Source organism: Brachionichthys hirsutus, chromosome 2, assembly GCF_040956055.1.
Source record: "Brachionichthys hirsutus isolate HB-005 chromosome 2, CSIRO-AGI_Bhir_v1, whole genome shotgun sequence".
Lineage (NCBI taxonomy): Eukaryota > Metazoa > Chordata > Actinopteri > Lophiiformes > Brachionichthyidae > Brachionichthys > Brachionichthys hirsutus.
Window position 1 is genome coordinate 764,664 of NC_090898.1, and position 14,999 is coordinate 779,662.

Sequence of the window (14,999 nt, forward strand, 5' to 3'; positions counted from 1 at the left end):
CAGCTTAGCGACTGACACACGGTTGTGATCGTCCATCCACGCAACAGTCAGTCAGACTAAAACAGGCAGGAAAGACCAAAACAGCCCCCCCTGCTGGACACGGCTTGTCCCCTGAGGGGTCGCTACGGCAAATCAACCTTCTCCACTTCACCCTGTCCTTTGCATCATCCAGCCGTCCATCATGGCTGTCCTCACCACTGTCTCTGAGCCGTCCATCATGTCTGTCCTCACCACTGTCTCTAAGCCGTCCATCATGGCTGTCCTCACCACTGTCTCTAAGCCGTCCATCGTGGCTGTCCTCACCACTGTCTCTAAGCCGTCCATCATGTCTGTCCTCACCACTGTCTCTAGGCCGTCCATCATGGCTGTCCTCACCACTGTCTCTAAGCCGTCCATCATGGCTGTCCTCACCACTGTCTCTAAGCCGTCCATCATGGCTGTCCTCACCACTGTCTCTAAGCCGTCCATCATGTCTGTCCTCACCACTGTCTCTAAGCCGTCCATCATGGCTGTCCTCACCACTGTCTCTAAGCCGTCCATCGTGGCTGTCCTCACCACTGTCTCTAAGCCGTCCATCATGCTGTCCTCACCACTGTCTCTGAGCCGTCCATCATGTCTGTCCTCACCACTGTCTCTAAGCCGTCCATCATGGCTGTCCTCACCACTGTCTCTAAGCCGTCCATCATGGCTGTCCTCACCACTGTCTTGTAGACCTGTCCCTTCGTCCTATCACAGAGCACACCTGATACTTTCCTCCACCCGTTCCAGCCTGCCTGCACACGATTCTTCACCTCCTTTCCACATTCTCTCCATCACTCTGCTCTGTTGACCCGAGGTACCTGAAGTCCTCTCCCTTCTTTACGTCTCTTCCTTGTAGCTTCACTGTCCCCCCTGGGACCTTAGATTAGATTGGAGAAAATCCGTAAAACACCTTTTAGACTAATATTTAGAAATTATATGAATTAATTATTCTTTCTGTGGGGCCCAGTAATAAAAGCCTCGCAGACCGGTACTGTTTTATTAAATAAGTAATGGCACTCTGGGCTTGAGTTTATTTTAAAGTGGCACGCATCATGAAAAAGGTTGCCTACCCCAGTTCTAGCCAATCAGACTGTCTCGATTCATAACTCACGGCTCTCCCAAACCACATTCTCACCCCCCCCCCCCTGTAAAGGTTGAGTAACGACACAGCTCTCACACGCGCTTGCAAGAGACGGCTATGGATTACCAGGATCAGGTAAGAAGCAGCCGCTCAGAGACTCTTAATGACCTCCCAGCGGGACAGTTTTGTATTTTAGAGCGTGGAAGCTGCTTCACCTGCAGAGTTAATCAATCGACTTAGTAAAGTGAACCATGAACTAACGACTGAATATGCTAATGTGAATAATGCGATGGTCTCTCGGAGGAATGAATTAGACGGCATTTCTACACTATTTTGGGTTGTGGTGAATTTCAATCAACGCTTTTGTCTGGAGGAGTTTATAATATATGTATTAATTATTCATGTGGGCAGTCACTGTAGGAACAAGTGTTAGCTTCAAGCGTTAGTGCTTCAGAGTGATCAGAGGTGCGTCTGATATCACTACAGCAGTGCAGCTGTTGCCGCTCTGCACTGCGCTCACAGCAATGCAGCTCAACCTGCTTTCAGGTGTTGCAGGGCGTGGCGCCGGGTGGAGACGCGTCTGGAACGCGTCCTTTTGTTTCTTACCTGCTGTTATGTGTGTTGCTGTGATTGCAGATGGAAGAAAGAGTGTCGACTGCCAAATTTGGAGATTTGATTGAATTCGCCTATCCCATCGGATATTCGCACTGGGCAGTTTATGATGAAGATGGACATGTATTCCATTTTGCTATTGCAGGTGAGGATAACATCTAGCACATTACAGAGTTGGAGGAGGGTTACAAAAAACAGCTGACATATGATGCAGAAAGCTTTACCAAACCAAAACAGCCTTGTTATAACGATGTTATAACGTAACGATGGCGTGCTGAAGGAACAAGATGTTCTCCTGCAGGATTTCAGGTTGGGTTTTGATGCAGATGGAGTTTAATCCTATATGTCCTCCTGCAGATCCATAAACCTTCATGGTGCGGACTGAGGTTTTTGTATTCTAATAAAATGCCCTCTGTGCAGCTTGGCCTGGAGGATGAGGGGTTATTTAGTGGAAGAATTAAGACCTGAAAATAACTCCTGACTTGAATGAACCAATCAAATCGGTTGAGGCTAAATCAGTTTGACCTCCATGTGAGATCAAGGTAATCCAACCAGAACTAGAAAAACACGTGAAAATAAAATCCACCAAAACTCGATCAATAAAATCAAATTATATTGTAACTCTTTTCTCTCGGGTCAGAGATTAAGAAACTCTGGTTCAACTATTCAATGCACCTTTATTGATATAGCGCCAGATCACAACAGGAAGTCATCTCAAGGACTTTACAGGAGTAGCAGGGAAACACAGAACCCAACTTGACCCACAAGAGCAAGACCTCTGGAGACAGAGGCAAGGAACAACTTCCCTTTAACAGGCAGAAACCTTGGACAGAACCGAGGCTCATGGTGGACGGCCATCTGTCTGACCGGCTGGGTTGAGAGAGAGAGAGAGAGAGAGAGAGAGAGAGCAGGAGTAGACAAAAACAAAATGTAACATTAAAGCCGCAAGCGGCGTTGTAGGCCCTCGCCGGCCGACAGGCCGTTGAGCTGACCCGCCGACGCACGCCGCTTTTGTCCTGAGTGCTTCACAAGTGTTTAGATTTGAGCTGCATGAGTAACTCACAGTTCAGTCTTTAACTGTATTGGGGTCATATGGGACATTTTGGCCATTGCCATGGCAACAGCGTAAAAAATGCAGCCTGGTTGTCATTGCCTTTTCAACCGGCATGTGTGTGAGAATCTATGTGGCAAATCTGGGACGTTTCCATGCTAATATGTCATTTTCATAAGATTGTGCTCATCAACTTGTCGTCTTCTGCGTTGCAAAAGCAATAGCCCCGCCCCTTACGCCTAGTATAGGCGCTCGGGCCTAATGAAAGAACAAACTACGAAAAAAAGAGCAGCTATATGAAGCTATAAATGCTAATGCTAGCGATATGGACATCAGTGTTGAGGGACACAGGTCCAGGTTCTGCAGCACCACGGACAGAAGGACCTGAAAGAGAGAGAGGGACAAACAGAGGGAGAGAGAGATTACTCACATATATTTATAACATGAATATGGCATGCCGTTCAGGAACTTATTATATCAAAAGTGAGGTCTGAGAATATGGACCGAACTCTGGAATATATATATGAAAAGTCTGAGAATATGGACCGAACTCTGGAATATATATATCAAAAGTCTGAGAATATGGACCGAACTCCGGAATATATATTTTTATATATATATTCAGAAATTTCCATATATATATTCAGAAATTTCAATATATATATTCAGAAATTTCGGTGCAAGGGAATATATACATCGAGACCGTGGTGTAGTGGTAAGGGTTCCGCGCTCTCTCCCCCGTGGTCTGGGTTTGATTCCCGGCCGGGGAGCCAGATCGATCTTGTGTCATTAATAGTCAGCTCGAAATCTAGTGCCGGCAATCCTCAATGAGGAGATAATGAACGCCCTGAAACAAATCCGCAAGGGCTTTTTTGAAATGCTCCTCTTAGACAGGATGTTTGACTGTATTTGTACTGTAATACATGCTGTAAGTGTCCGTCTGACGCGCGACAAGTAACGTGACGGGGTCGAAGCTGCAGAACAATTTTGAATCCAGTCCACATTCACCAGGGCGTTCATTATCTCCGGCACTAGATCTCAAGCTGACTCGCTCAGTGATCCTCGTCTAGTAATGACACAAGATCGATCTGGCTCCCCGACCGGGAATCGAACCCGGACCACGGGGACGAGACCGCGGAACCCCAACCACTACACCGCGGTTTCCATATATATATTCCCGTGCACCGAAATTTCTGAATATATATATTGAAATGTCTGAATATATATATTGAAATGTCTGAATATATATATTGAAATGTCTGAATATATATATTGAAATGTCTGAATATATATATTGAAATGTCTGAATATATATATTGAAATGTCTGAATATATATATGGAAATTTCTGAATATATATATTGAAATGTCTGAATATATATATGGAAATTTCTGAATATATATATATGGAAATTTCTGAATATATATATATGGAAATTTCTGAATATATATATGAAAATGTCTGAATATATATATGGAAATTTCTGAATATATATAGGAAAATGTCTGAATATATATATGGAAATTTCTGAATATATATATCAAAATATATATTCTGGAGTTCGGTCCATATTCTCAAAGTTTTCATATATATATTCCAGAGTTCGGTCCATATTCTCAGACTTTTCATATATATATTCCAGAGTTCGTTCCATATTCTCAGACCTCACTTTTGATATATATATATATCGTATTTTCACACCCATAGGACACGCCTAAAAGTCTTAGATTTTTTTCAAAATGTGCCGCGCGTCTATTTGTTGTTGTAAGGCGGACTCAGTCAGGCGCCTCGCGGAGTGATACGTGCCGATGCGCTTCACCATAGTAAACTATTATGGCGTGCTGACGAAGTGGCTGCCGAGGCTGTCGGTCCCGCAGCAGAACACGGGAATAGAGCAGCGGAGAAAGAATCCAGCATTAATGAATCAATGGAGGAAGCGGAGGAAGCAACAAGACGACCTGCAGCAACTCGGCTCCTGCGATCGGCGACTCCGTGCGCGGCGATCTCACCGATACGGTCTAAACCGGAGTGAAGCTAGCTAACGCGCTAACGGGCTAGCTAGCAAACTAGCTTGTCAGCATCATCCCCGGTGGATTAACCAAAGAACTCCAACCGCGCAACGTTAAACTGCGAGCTGCGTGGGACCGCTGGGGACAGGAGAAGAACACAGTTCCACTCAGAGTGGAAGGCAGCGCAGCGCCACAGTTTGTGACTGGAGTGTAGCTGCTTCGGCTAACTGTCTGCTAGCATTGTTGTTCGCATCATTTCCGAGGCACCGACGCAGCCGCACGTAAAGTGACTGGCAATGAAGAAAGGGAGCCCAGCATGTTTGACGGAGATCTAGCGCAGCTGTTCACTACAGAAACAGAGGATGAGGACTTTGATGGGTTTGATTAATGACTCTGTTTTGCTCCGGCTCTATTTTTTAAAACGCGCACTAGTATGCTTGTTTGATGACGATTAAAGATGTGAGTACCAAACTCAGTTTTGCTCCTGCTTTATTTTGCACACCTATCATGCCGGCGCCTTTTGATCCGCGCGCCCTTTGTATGTTTAAAATACCGAAAAATCAGCTGTTAATGAGACTGCGGCGAATCACCAGGTGCGTCATAAGGTCGTGAAAATACGGTAATAAGTTCCTGAACGGCATTCCATACATGAATAACCAGATAAAGAGGGAGGAGCTCAGTGTGTCATGATGTTAAGCCACCAATGCTGCCTAATGACAGCATATTGATTATATTGATTACTGCATCGATTAACTATAAGCTTTGTTAAAAAGGAAAGTCTTTAGTCTACTCTTGAACATAGAGATGGTGTCTGTCTCACGAACCAATCAGGGAGCCGATTCCACAATAAAGGAGCTTGATAACTGAAAGCTCCGCCCCCCTGTTTGCTCTTGGAATTTTTGGAACCACGAGCAGGCCAGCGTTTTGGGACCGCAGGGTTCTAGTGGGGCAATACGGGATAATCATCTCTGTAAGGTAAGGAGGGGCCTGGCTGTTGAGGGCTTTAAAAGTGAGTAGAAGGATTTTATATTCAATCCGTTCTCTAACAGGAAGCCAATGCAGAGACGCCAGAACAGGGGAAATGTGTTCTCTCAGTCTGGTTCCTGTTAGAACACGAGCTGCTGCATTCTGGATTAGCTGGAGATGTTTAATAGACCTTTTTGGGGCAGCCGGGCAGGAAGGAGTTGCAGTAGTCCAGTCTGGAAGTCACAAAAGCATGGACTATTTGTTCTGCATCTTTTCGGGTTAGTAGCTTAACTGCTGAATCTTAACTCAAGCTGCACCAGACAAGGCTAGTTTCAGTTACCTTAGTAAGTGATCTGTGCATGTGCTAAAGGTTTAATCTCATGGAATATAATCCAGTGATCCAGACTAACTGCATTAATCCTAGGATAGTGTCTGCGTTGAGTGGTTGAACTCCTCGCCACATCGACCAGCGACTCACACCGTTGCTATTTGCTCACACACGTTCACTCATGTTTGGACTGACGGGCCTGTTGTGTCATGGTGCAGAGGCAGAAACCTGACACCGTTTATGTGTTGTGCTTCATTAAAGTATTTATGAGACTGCATGTTCCTCTTCTTTAGATGAGGAGACACTGATGGCCAACATACGGCACTACCTGCAACTATTGTTCCCTCTCTGTGGGGACCTTCTCCTCGGAGAAACCAAAATTCGGCGAGTACCTATTGGTGAAGTGAACGTCCCCAAAGGAGCCCACATCATGATCAGTAACAACCGCCATGCCTTCCAGCCATCGGCGCCTGAAGACATGAGGCGGCGGCGCGATGCCCTTCTTGGCGAGGAGCTTCCATACCATCTTTTAAATCTCAACTGCGAGCACTTTGCCACTTTTGTGCGTTATGGAAAAGCCGTCTGCAACCAGGTATAAACGTTCTACTTCAAATACTTCCTGTTACTTTGTTTTTAGTCCATCACGTTAAGTATTTCAAAGGCCTAATAATAAATGTCTTTATATCTGTACAACTTAAAGTGCTAACTGCTACTTTGGCTATGCCACCTCCTTTAGGTGCTTAACGATCATAATCATTGATGACCAAACAGCACTGTGTCTTTCGTCTTTTGTCTGATAGATTCCTTTGAGAGACAAGAACGTAGAGAACGAAGAGACAACCAGAACCTTCGACAAAATTATTGATGCCAAAGAAAGTGCTTGAGGCATTTTCCATCCTGCCTCTCATGTGTTCTAACTCGTGACAGTAACTGAACTCGTGGTCAGAAAGCATTAAGCGGTTTTTATTTTTTAAAGAATACAGAACTATTTGTGCCATTTTAGAATTGTTTTTGTTAGTGATGGGTTGGAAATATGTAGAATGGCACTAAAATTAACTTTTATACTAAGATTTACCTGACAAATTCTTTCTTCAAAATTGTATACGATGTTCCCTAATTAACTTCATTGGCGTGACCCAGCGGCGTGGTGGGGAGCATTACTGCCCCAAAGCCAGACGGTACCGGGTGCGAGTCCGATCTGTGCGGGTTTTCTTCAGGGTTCTCCGGCTTCCTGCCACTCCCAGAGGTGAATCGATCACTCCAAAATTGTCCAAAGGTGTGAGTGTGTGCATGAGTGTGGCCCCGCAATGTGCTGGCGACGCTTCCAGGGTGTACCCCCCTCCCTCACCCGTAGTCAGCTGGGATAGGCAGCAGCAACTATCGGAACTCACAAGTTGGATAAAGTGAATAAAAAATGAATGGATGAATAAATGAATTGCTTTTACAATGAATAACACTTCCTTTATCATGACAAATATTTTGTTGCTGTTGTTCTATTGTTTCTTATCAATCAGATTTTACTTCTTGACAAAGTTCACCTCTACAAATATAAGTTTACAGAAAAGATGCAGCTAGTCTCTCATTATAAAGGAACATCACCTTTTTTACTGTAATGCCCTTTCTTTCTTCCTTTCTTTTGTTCTTTCATTCCTTTATTCTTTTACCTGCTTTTGTACTGTGTTGCGTCCAGAGAAGCTCCATTTCCAGAGGACTCTGTCTGTATGGATAAATAACGTGTATCGTATCGTTTCTGCATCTCTGCTGCTTATATCTATGTAAAGGATCAGCCAATCACTGAACTGGCTCCGCCTTCTGCTTTGAGTGACAGACCAAGCCCTTCTACTGAAACACGACATTATGAAATAAATAGGCTATTGTGGAAAAGGACACTATAAAATAAAAATTGACTTGGTAAAAAACGTTTTTATGTTGTAAAATCTTGGAAAATAAATAAAAAGTAATTATTTTAAAAAGTATGACACTGTTAAAATAATAATTGGGAAATATGTAATTATAATAAAATAAAAATTATTCAATATTAAAGAATAATACAAATATATGTCATAATAATATTAGTTTATATTACAATTTAATGGCCATATTTGCCTTTCATTTATCAAAATGGGACTTATTTCAAAATTATGTGTATTTAATTTTGAATGTTTTGGGCTTCCATAAAAAATATATTCTGAATTTGTTTGAATATCTTTTTTATATATATATTCTTTTTATTTTAAGAAAAAACGATTGCAGCCGGAACCTTTCCCCCCAGACACATATCAAAACCGGAAATGAGCTGTATCAAGACCCGGAAGTGCTTTCATTTTAGCTAAAGTACTAAAATTGTGTGCTTGTTTTCTTATGATGTCTATTTGACGACCATTAAACGGATTGTGTTTCCTGCAATGAGACTCGGTGCGCCCAGTGAAGACCGGAAACACAACGTTCTCTCGTTGTAGTCCGTCCTGTTGCTGAAACAAGCATTCTGACAGCAGCTCATGTGATCCTGGGCAGGGGGGAGCTAACGTCGCGTTAGCGGGGGACTCGTCCAGAACAGCCCAAAGGACGGGAGGTAATGCGATGCTAACCCTAGCGGAGACGTTTCGCTTCCTTCACTTGTCTTTGTGTGTGTCGTTAACAACGATAGCAAACGTCAACAAGCTAGCGATGTGCGTTGAGGCACAACAGACCGAAATCACGGCGATAACCGCCAGTTGTAGTTCTACCGCAAATGCATGCCGGTAATGACTCACCACAGACCGACTATCGTGTTGTGTCGCCAGGTACGACACACCAACATGGTACACCTGGTTTAACGTGCAGACAGCAGCGTTAGCTTGTTAGCTAGACTTGAGACACCTAGCTGGACTTTAGCTTTACCCGCGTTGACTGACAGCAGCGTTTCTCGGTTTTCGCTAAGGCACCGACTGTTAGCATTCATAGCGCGAAGCTAACAGCAACGCGCTGTGTCTCTCTCTCGGTGTCTCTCTCTCGGTGTCTCTCTCTCGGTGTCCCTCTCTCGGTGTCCCTCTCTCGGTGTCTCTCTCTCGGTGTCTCTCTCTCGGTGTCTCTCTCTCGGTGTCTCTCTCTCGGTGTCTCTCTCTCGGTGTCCCTCTCTCGGTGTCTCTCGGTGTCTCTCTCTCTCGGTGTCTCTCTCTCGGTGTCTCTCTCTCGGTGTCTCTCTCTCGGTGTCCCTCTCTCGGTGTCTCTCTCTCGGTGTCCCTCTCTCGGTGTCTCTCTCTGTGTCTCTCTCTCGGTGTCTCTCTCTCGGTGTCTCTCTCTCGGTGTCCCTCTCTCGGTGTCTCTCTCTCGGTGTCTCTCTCTCGGTGTCTCTCTCTCGGTGTCCCTCTCTCGGTGTCTCTCTCTCGGTGTCTCTCTCTGTGTCTCTCTCTCGGTGTCTCTCTCTCGGTGTCTCTCTCTCGGTGTCTCTCTCGGTGTCTCTCTCTCGGTGTCCCTCTCTCGGTGTCTCTCTCTCGGTGTCTCTCTCTCGGTGTCTCTCTCTCGGTGTCTCTCTCTCGGTGTCTCTCTCTCGGTGTCCCTCTCTCGGTGTCTCTCGGTGTCTCTCTCTCTCGGTGTCTCTCTCTCGGTGTCTCTCTCTCGGTGTCTCTCTCTCGGTGTCCCTCTCTCGGTGTCTCTCTCTCGGTGTCCCTCTCTCGGTGTCTCTCTCTGTGTCTCTCTCTCGGTGTCTCTCTCTCGGTGTCTCTCTCTCGGTGTCCCTCTCTCGGTGTCTCTCTCTCGGTGTCTCTCTCTCGGTGTCTCTCTCTCGGTGTCCCTCTCTCGGTGTCTCTCTCTCGGTGTCTCTCTCTGTGTCTCTCTCTCGGTGTCTCTCTCTCGGTGTCTCTCTCTCGGTGTCTCTCTCGGTGTCTCTCTCTCGGTGTCTCTCTCTCGGTGTCTCTCTCTCTCGGTGTCCCTCTCTCGGTGTCTCTCTCTCTCTCGGTGTCTCTCTCTCTGTGTCTCTCTCGGTGTCTCTCTCTCTCGGTGTCTCTCTCTCTTTCGGTGTCTCTCTCTCTGTGTCTCTCTCTCGGTCTCTCTCTCGGTGTCTCTCTCTCGGTGTCCCTCTCTCGGTGTCCCTCTCTCGGTGTCCCTCTCTCGGTGTCCCTCTCTCGGTGTCTCTCTCTCGGTGTCTCTCTCTCGGTGTCTCTCTCTCGGTGTCTCTCTCTCGGTGTCTCTCTCTCGGTGTCCCTCTCTCGGTGTCTCTCGGTGTCTCTCTCTCTCGGTGTCTCTCTCTCGGTGTCTCTCTCTCGGTGTCTCTCTCTCGGTGTCCCTCTCTCGGTGTCTCTCTCTCGGTGTCCCTCTCTCGGTGTCTCTCTCTGTGTCTCTCTCTCGGTGTCTCTCTCTCGGTGTCTCTCTCTCGGTGTCCCTCTCTCGGTGTCTCTCTCTCGGTGTCTCTCTCTCGGTGTCTCTCTCTCGGTGTCCCTCTCTCGGTGTCTCTCTCTCGGTGTCTCTCTCTGTGTCTCTCTCTCGGTGTCTCTCTCTCGGTGTCTCTCTCTCGGTGTCTCTCTCGGTGTCTCTCTCTCGGTGTCTCTCTCTCGGTGTCTCTCTCTCTCGGTGTCTCTCTCTCTCGGTGTCTCTCTCTCTCTCGGTGTCTCTCTCTCTGTGTCTCTCTCGGTGTCTCTCTCTCTCGGTGTCTCTCTCTCTTTCGGTGTCTCTCTCTCTGTGTCTCTCTCTCGGTCTCTCTCTCGGTGTCTCTCTCTCGGTGTCCCTCTCTCGGTGTCTCTCTCTCTCTCGGTGTCTCTCTCTCTGTGTCCTTCTCTCTCTCGGTGTCTCTCTCTCGGTGTCTCTCTCTCGGTGTCCCTCTCTCGGTGTCTCTCTCTCGGTGTCCCTCTCTCGGTGTCTCTCTCTCGGTGTCCCTCTCTCGGTGTCTCTCTCTCGGTGTCCCTCTCTCGGTGTCCCTCTCTCGGTGTCTCTCTCTCGGTGTCTCTCTCTCGGTGTCTCTCTCTCGGTGTCTCTCTCTCGGTGTCCCTCTCTCGGTGTCTCTCTCTCGGTGTCCCTCTCTCGGTGTCTCTCTCTCGGTGTCCCTCTCTCGGTGTCCCTCTCTCGGTGTCCCTCTCTCGGTGTCTCTCTCTCGGTGTCTCTCTCTCGGTGTCCCTCTCGGTGTCTCTCGCTCGGTGTCTCTCTCTCGGTGTCTCTCTCTCGGTGTCCCTCTCTCGGTGTCTCTCTCTGTGTCCCTCTCTCGGTGTCTCTCTCTCGGTGTCTCTCTCTCGGTGTCTCTCTCTCGGTGTCCCTCTCTCGGTGTCTCTCTCTCGGTGTCTCTCTCTGTGTCTCTCTCTCGGTGTCTCTCTCTCTCGGTGTCCCTCTCGGTGTCTCTCTCTCGGTGTCTCTCTCTCGGTGTCTCTCTCTCGGTGTCTCTCTCTCGGTGTCTCTCTCTCGGTGTCTCTCTCTCGGTGTCTCTCTCTCGGTGTCCCTCTCTCGGTGTCTCTCTCTCGGTGTCTCTCTCGGTGTCTCTCTCTCGGTGTCTCTCTCTCTCGGTGTCCCTCTCTCGGTGTCTCTCTCGGTCTCTCTCTCTCGGTCTCTCTCTCTCGGTGTCTCTCTCTCTCGGTGTCTCTCTCTCTCTGTGTCTCTCTCTCTCTGTGTCTCTCTCTCTCTGTGTCTCTCTCTTGGTGTCTCTCTCTCTGTGTGTCTCTCTCTCTCGGTGTCTCTCTCTCGGTGTCCCTCTCTCGGTGTCCCTCTCTCGGTGTCTCTCTCTCTTTCGGTGTCTCTCTCTCTGTGTCTCTCTCTCTGTGTCTCTCTCTCTGTGTCCCTCTCTCTCTCTCTCTTGGTGTCTCTCTCTCTGTGTCTCTCTCTCTTGGTGTCTCTCTCTTGGTGTCTCTCTCTCTGTGTGTCTCTCTCTCTCTGTGTCTCTCTCTCGGTGTCCCTCTCTCGGTGTCGCTATCTCGGTGTCTCTCTCTCTCGGTGTCTCTCTCTCTCGGTGTCCCTCTCTCTCTCGGTCTCTCTCTCTCGGTGTCTTTCTCTCTGTGTCTCTCTCTCAGTGTCTCTCTCTCTGTGTGTCTCTCTCTCTCGGTGTCGCTCTCTCGGTGTCCCTCTCTCGGTGTCCCTCTCTCTCTCTCGGTGTCTCTCTCTCTTTCGGTGTCTCTCTCTCTGTGTCTCTCTCTCTGTGTCTCTCTCTCGGTGTCCCTCTCTCTCTTTCGGTGTCTCTCTCTCTGTGTCTCTCTCTCGGTGTCTCTCTCTCGGTGTTGCATGTGTTGTCGTCCTGTTATTGCGTTCCTACTCTTGTGAAGAATGACTGTAATGCAGTTGTTTTAATCGGGAATGTCTTTTCTACCACATAACTAAACTACAGTCGGGATGTCTGTAGGCGTCACAGTGCCCCCCCCCCCCCCCCTGTTGCTTTTCACACTGATTCACTACATGCACAGTTTTGGATTCACTGTTTTGACTATGAAACAAAAAAGTCAGAAATGTTCACATTCGGGCTGAGATTTAAAGGTCCTGCCTGCTTTACCTTTGAGTGTTGCACAGGATGCCAGAAGTACTAGTGATTAGTCTCATAAATCAAGATTTTGCGTATGAATTTCTCAAGACAGTCGTCCCTCGATATAATGCGGTTCATTTTCCGCTGCTTCGCGGAGTTTTTTAGTGCAATTTCAGATTTTTTTTTGCACTTGAACGCGCCTTGAAACGATGCAAGACGAAGGGGCGCGGTCGGAGGAACTGTGAAATCGCTATAAATAATTTCTCATGTGTTAAAATTAAATTTGTTATTTCTAAAAGCTATCATGTTTATTTGTTAAGTGTTTGTTTTATTCTCGGTGTAAAAAGAGGCTTTTATTTTGTAGGAGCATAAACGTCACGTCCCTTTTGGGTTTTGTTTCTTCCTGTTGATACATGTAGCCGCTGCCGTTCCGCTGTGCTAAGCTATCCAATAAAGCAGCATGAGAGGCTAAAGACAGCACGAGTAGAATATTTGTTCTTCTGCACTCCAAGCGGCTCTTTCCTCGACCTGCACGCCTTAACATTATTAACAGGAAAACGTTTACTGTACGTACTATATATTTATATTTCTCAAACAAATGTTTAGTTCTGAAAAGGTTTTGATCTTTGGTTTCATTCTATAATACTGAAACAATCTATTTAGATTAATGCCTGACTGTTAAACGTGTATAAAGTGTGTGGTGAGGGGTTTTACAGCCCTAAAACATTTATGTACATGTATAATAATTGAAAAAAAAAGAAAATTACTACATTGCGGATTTCACTTATTGCGGGTTGTTTTTGGAACGTAACCCCCGCGGAAAATGAGGGACGACTGTATTTGTGGGTTTTGGTGGCCGCCTGTGATTAGGTTTACATTCTGGGACGAACCTCCAGCCTCCGACACTTTCCCATAAAAGAACTAATTACAGTTTAAGTTTGTGTCACAATTTATTAATGTAGGGCCAAATCAGAGCTTTGCCACTACTACGCAGAATAACATTTTGTTGCATTGAAGTGAATCTACTTTTATGAATGATAACATTCTTCAACCGTTAAATTCAATTCAATTATCAAATTAATTTCTGTATTGCCAGATCACAACATGAAGTCATCTCAAGGACTTTACAGGATTAGCAGGGAGAGACAGAACCCAACTTGACCCACAAGAGCAAGAACTCTGGAGACGGAGGCAAGAAAAAACTTCCCTTTAACAGGCAGAAACCTTGGACAGAACCCAAGACTCGTCAGATGGCCGCCCACTATAATGAATGTTACAAATTACGCCTCGGGATTCTTCAGTGTTCAGTTTGAATGTCAACCACCCAAAAGAAATGAGCAAACAGGATTAAATCTAGCCAAGCCTCACAAACTCTAAACTCTAAATGAGGAAAACACAGCGGAAACTACCTGAACAATAATATGCGTTTTGCTCTTTGTGGTCACAACTCCTCTTCCGTAGCTCGTCGGTTGGAACAGAGCTGCGGGGAATCGGGCATCCCTCGTCACGCCTGGTCCCGAGATGACATCCCAGCAGCTCCCCAATGCTGTTGTCCCTCCCCACCTCGCCCAGAACTCCTCGGCTCAGCAGGCTCGGCCTCACATTCACTCTCAGCAGCTGGACTCGGGTCAGAGCGGCGCGGCCAATGGGCCTCTGAACCACAGGGCTCCACCGGGGAGGCCAGGGTGCTCGGTCGTAGCCAAGAGCTCCAGTTTGTCCCGGAGAGACGGGGGCTCCGAGCCGTGGCCTGAAGAAGCAGTGGATGACTCCCATGGGCTGTACTCGCTCCATCGCATGTTTGACATCGTTGGAGCCCAGTTGACGCACCGCGATGTCAGGGTGCTGTCGTTCCTGTTCGTTGACGTCATCGATGAGTATGAGCGTGGTGGCATCAGGAGTGGAAAGGATTTCCTGCTGGCCCTCGAGCGCCAGGGCCGCTGCGACGAGACCAACTTTCGACACATTCTCCAGCTTCTAAGGATCATCACCCGCCACGACCTCCTGCCTTACGTCACGCTCAGGAAACGGCAGGCTGGTGAGTGCAGCGCTCGCCACTGTGGCTACCGGCCGGGCTCCGGGCGGCTGCTCGATGGGGATAAACGTTTCATTCAGTAATCTAGATGTGATCAATATTACGTTTTCAGTGTTGTTTGCAAGTGGGAGTAAAGATTCAGATCAATGTTTGTCATTCAATTAAATCACAAGTCTCAGAAAATCGTATCAACACCTTCGACTCAGTGGCAATGTTTCAGCACGGTGTTACCGCTAGTTTCTTGCAGTGCTAACGTATTGATGATGGGGGCACCGATCTTTAGAAAGTCCTGACCTGCAGATACCGATTTTCTCAATAAGTGACAGCATCACCTTCAACGCTCTAATCTTATTTAATAGAACGGTTCCACTGCAGACCTGTTTTGATTCTCTCGCCAAAATAAAGTGCACAGCAGTGTTTGGGTTTTACTAATGAAGGGAAATGACTTATAAAATAAAATGCCTTGTTTGTTTGTCCTGTGGATAAG

At 47.0% G+C, this 14,999-nt stretch overlaps 2 protein-coding genes across 2 annotated transcripts in view; both read left to right on the forward strand.

Annotated features, from left to right (window-relative positions):
* Window positions 1–1,185: 1,185 nt before the first annotated feature.
* Window positions 1,186–7,863, forward strand: LOC137906020 (phospholipase A and acyltransferase 2-like). Its single transcript, XM_068750315.1, has 4 exons — window positions 1,186–1,237; window positions 1,739–1,859; window positions 6,362–6,660; window positions 6,869–7,863. The coding sequence occupies exons 1-4, from the start codon at window positions 1,220–1,222 to the stop codon at window positions 6,950–6,952; spliced, it is 522 nt and encodes a 173-aa protein (XP_068606416.1). The 5' UTR covers window positions 1,186–1,219; the 3' UTR covers window positions 6,953–7,863.
* Window positions 7,864–8,630: 767 nt separating this feature from the next.
* Window positions 8,631–14,999, forward strand: part of dedd (death effector domain containing) — a 16,930-nt gene continuing 10,561 nt past the window's right edge. The window contains exons 1-2 of the mRNA XM_068750022.1: window positions 8,631–8,640; window positions 13,942–14,515. Of these exons, the coding sequence (XP_068606123.1) occupies window positions 14,002–14,515 (514 nt within the window). The 5' untranslated portion in view covers window positions 8,631–8,640; window positions 13,942–14,001. The remainder of the gene's footprint in view (window positions 8,641–13,941; window positions 14,516–14,999) is intronic.

Bases quoted from the DNA above. Each gene is read 5' to 3' on its own strand.
- LOC137906020 (XM_068750315.1), top strand. The intron at 1,860-6,361 runs GTGAGGATAACA...CCTCTTCTTTAG, and splicing joins ATTCCATTTTGCTATTGCAG to ATGAGGAGACACTGATGGCC. The intron at 6,661-6,868 runs GTATAAACGTTC...TTTGTCTGATAG, and splicing joins GAAAAGCCGTCTGCAACCAG to ATTCCTTTGAGAGACAAGAA.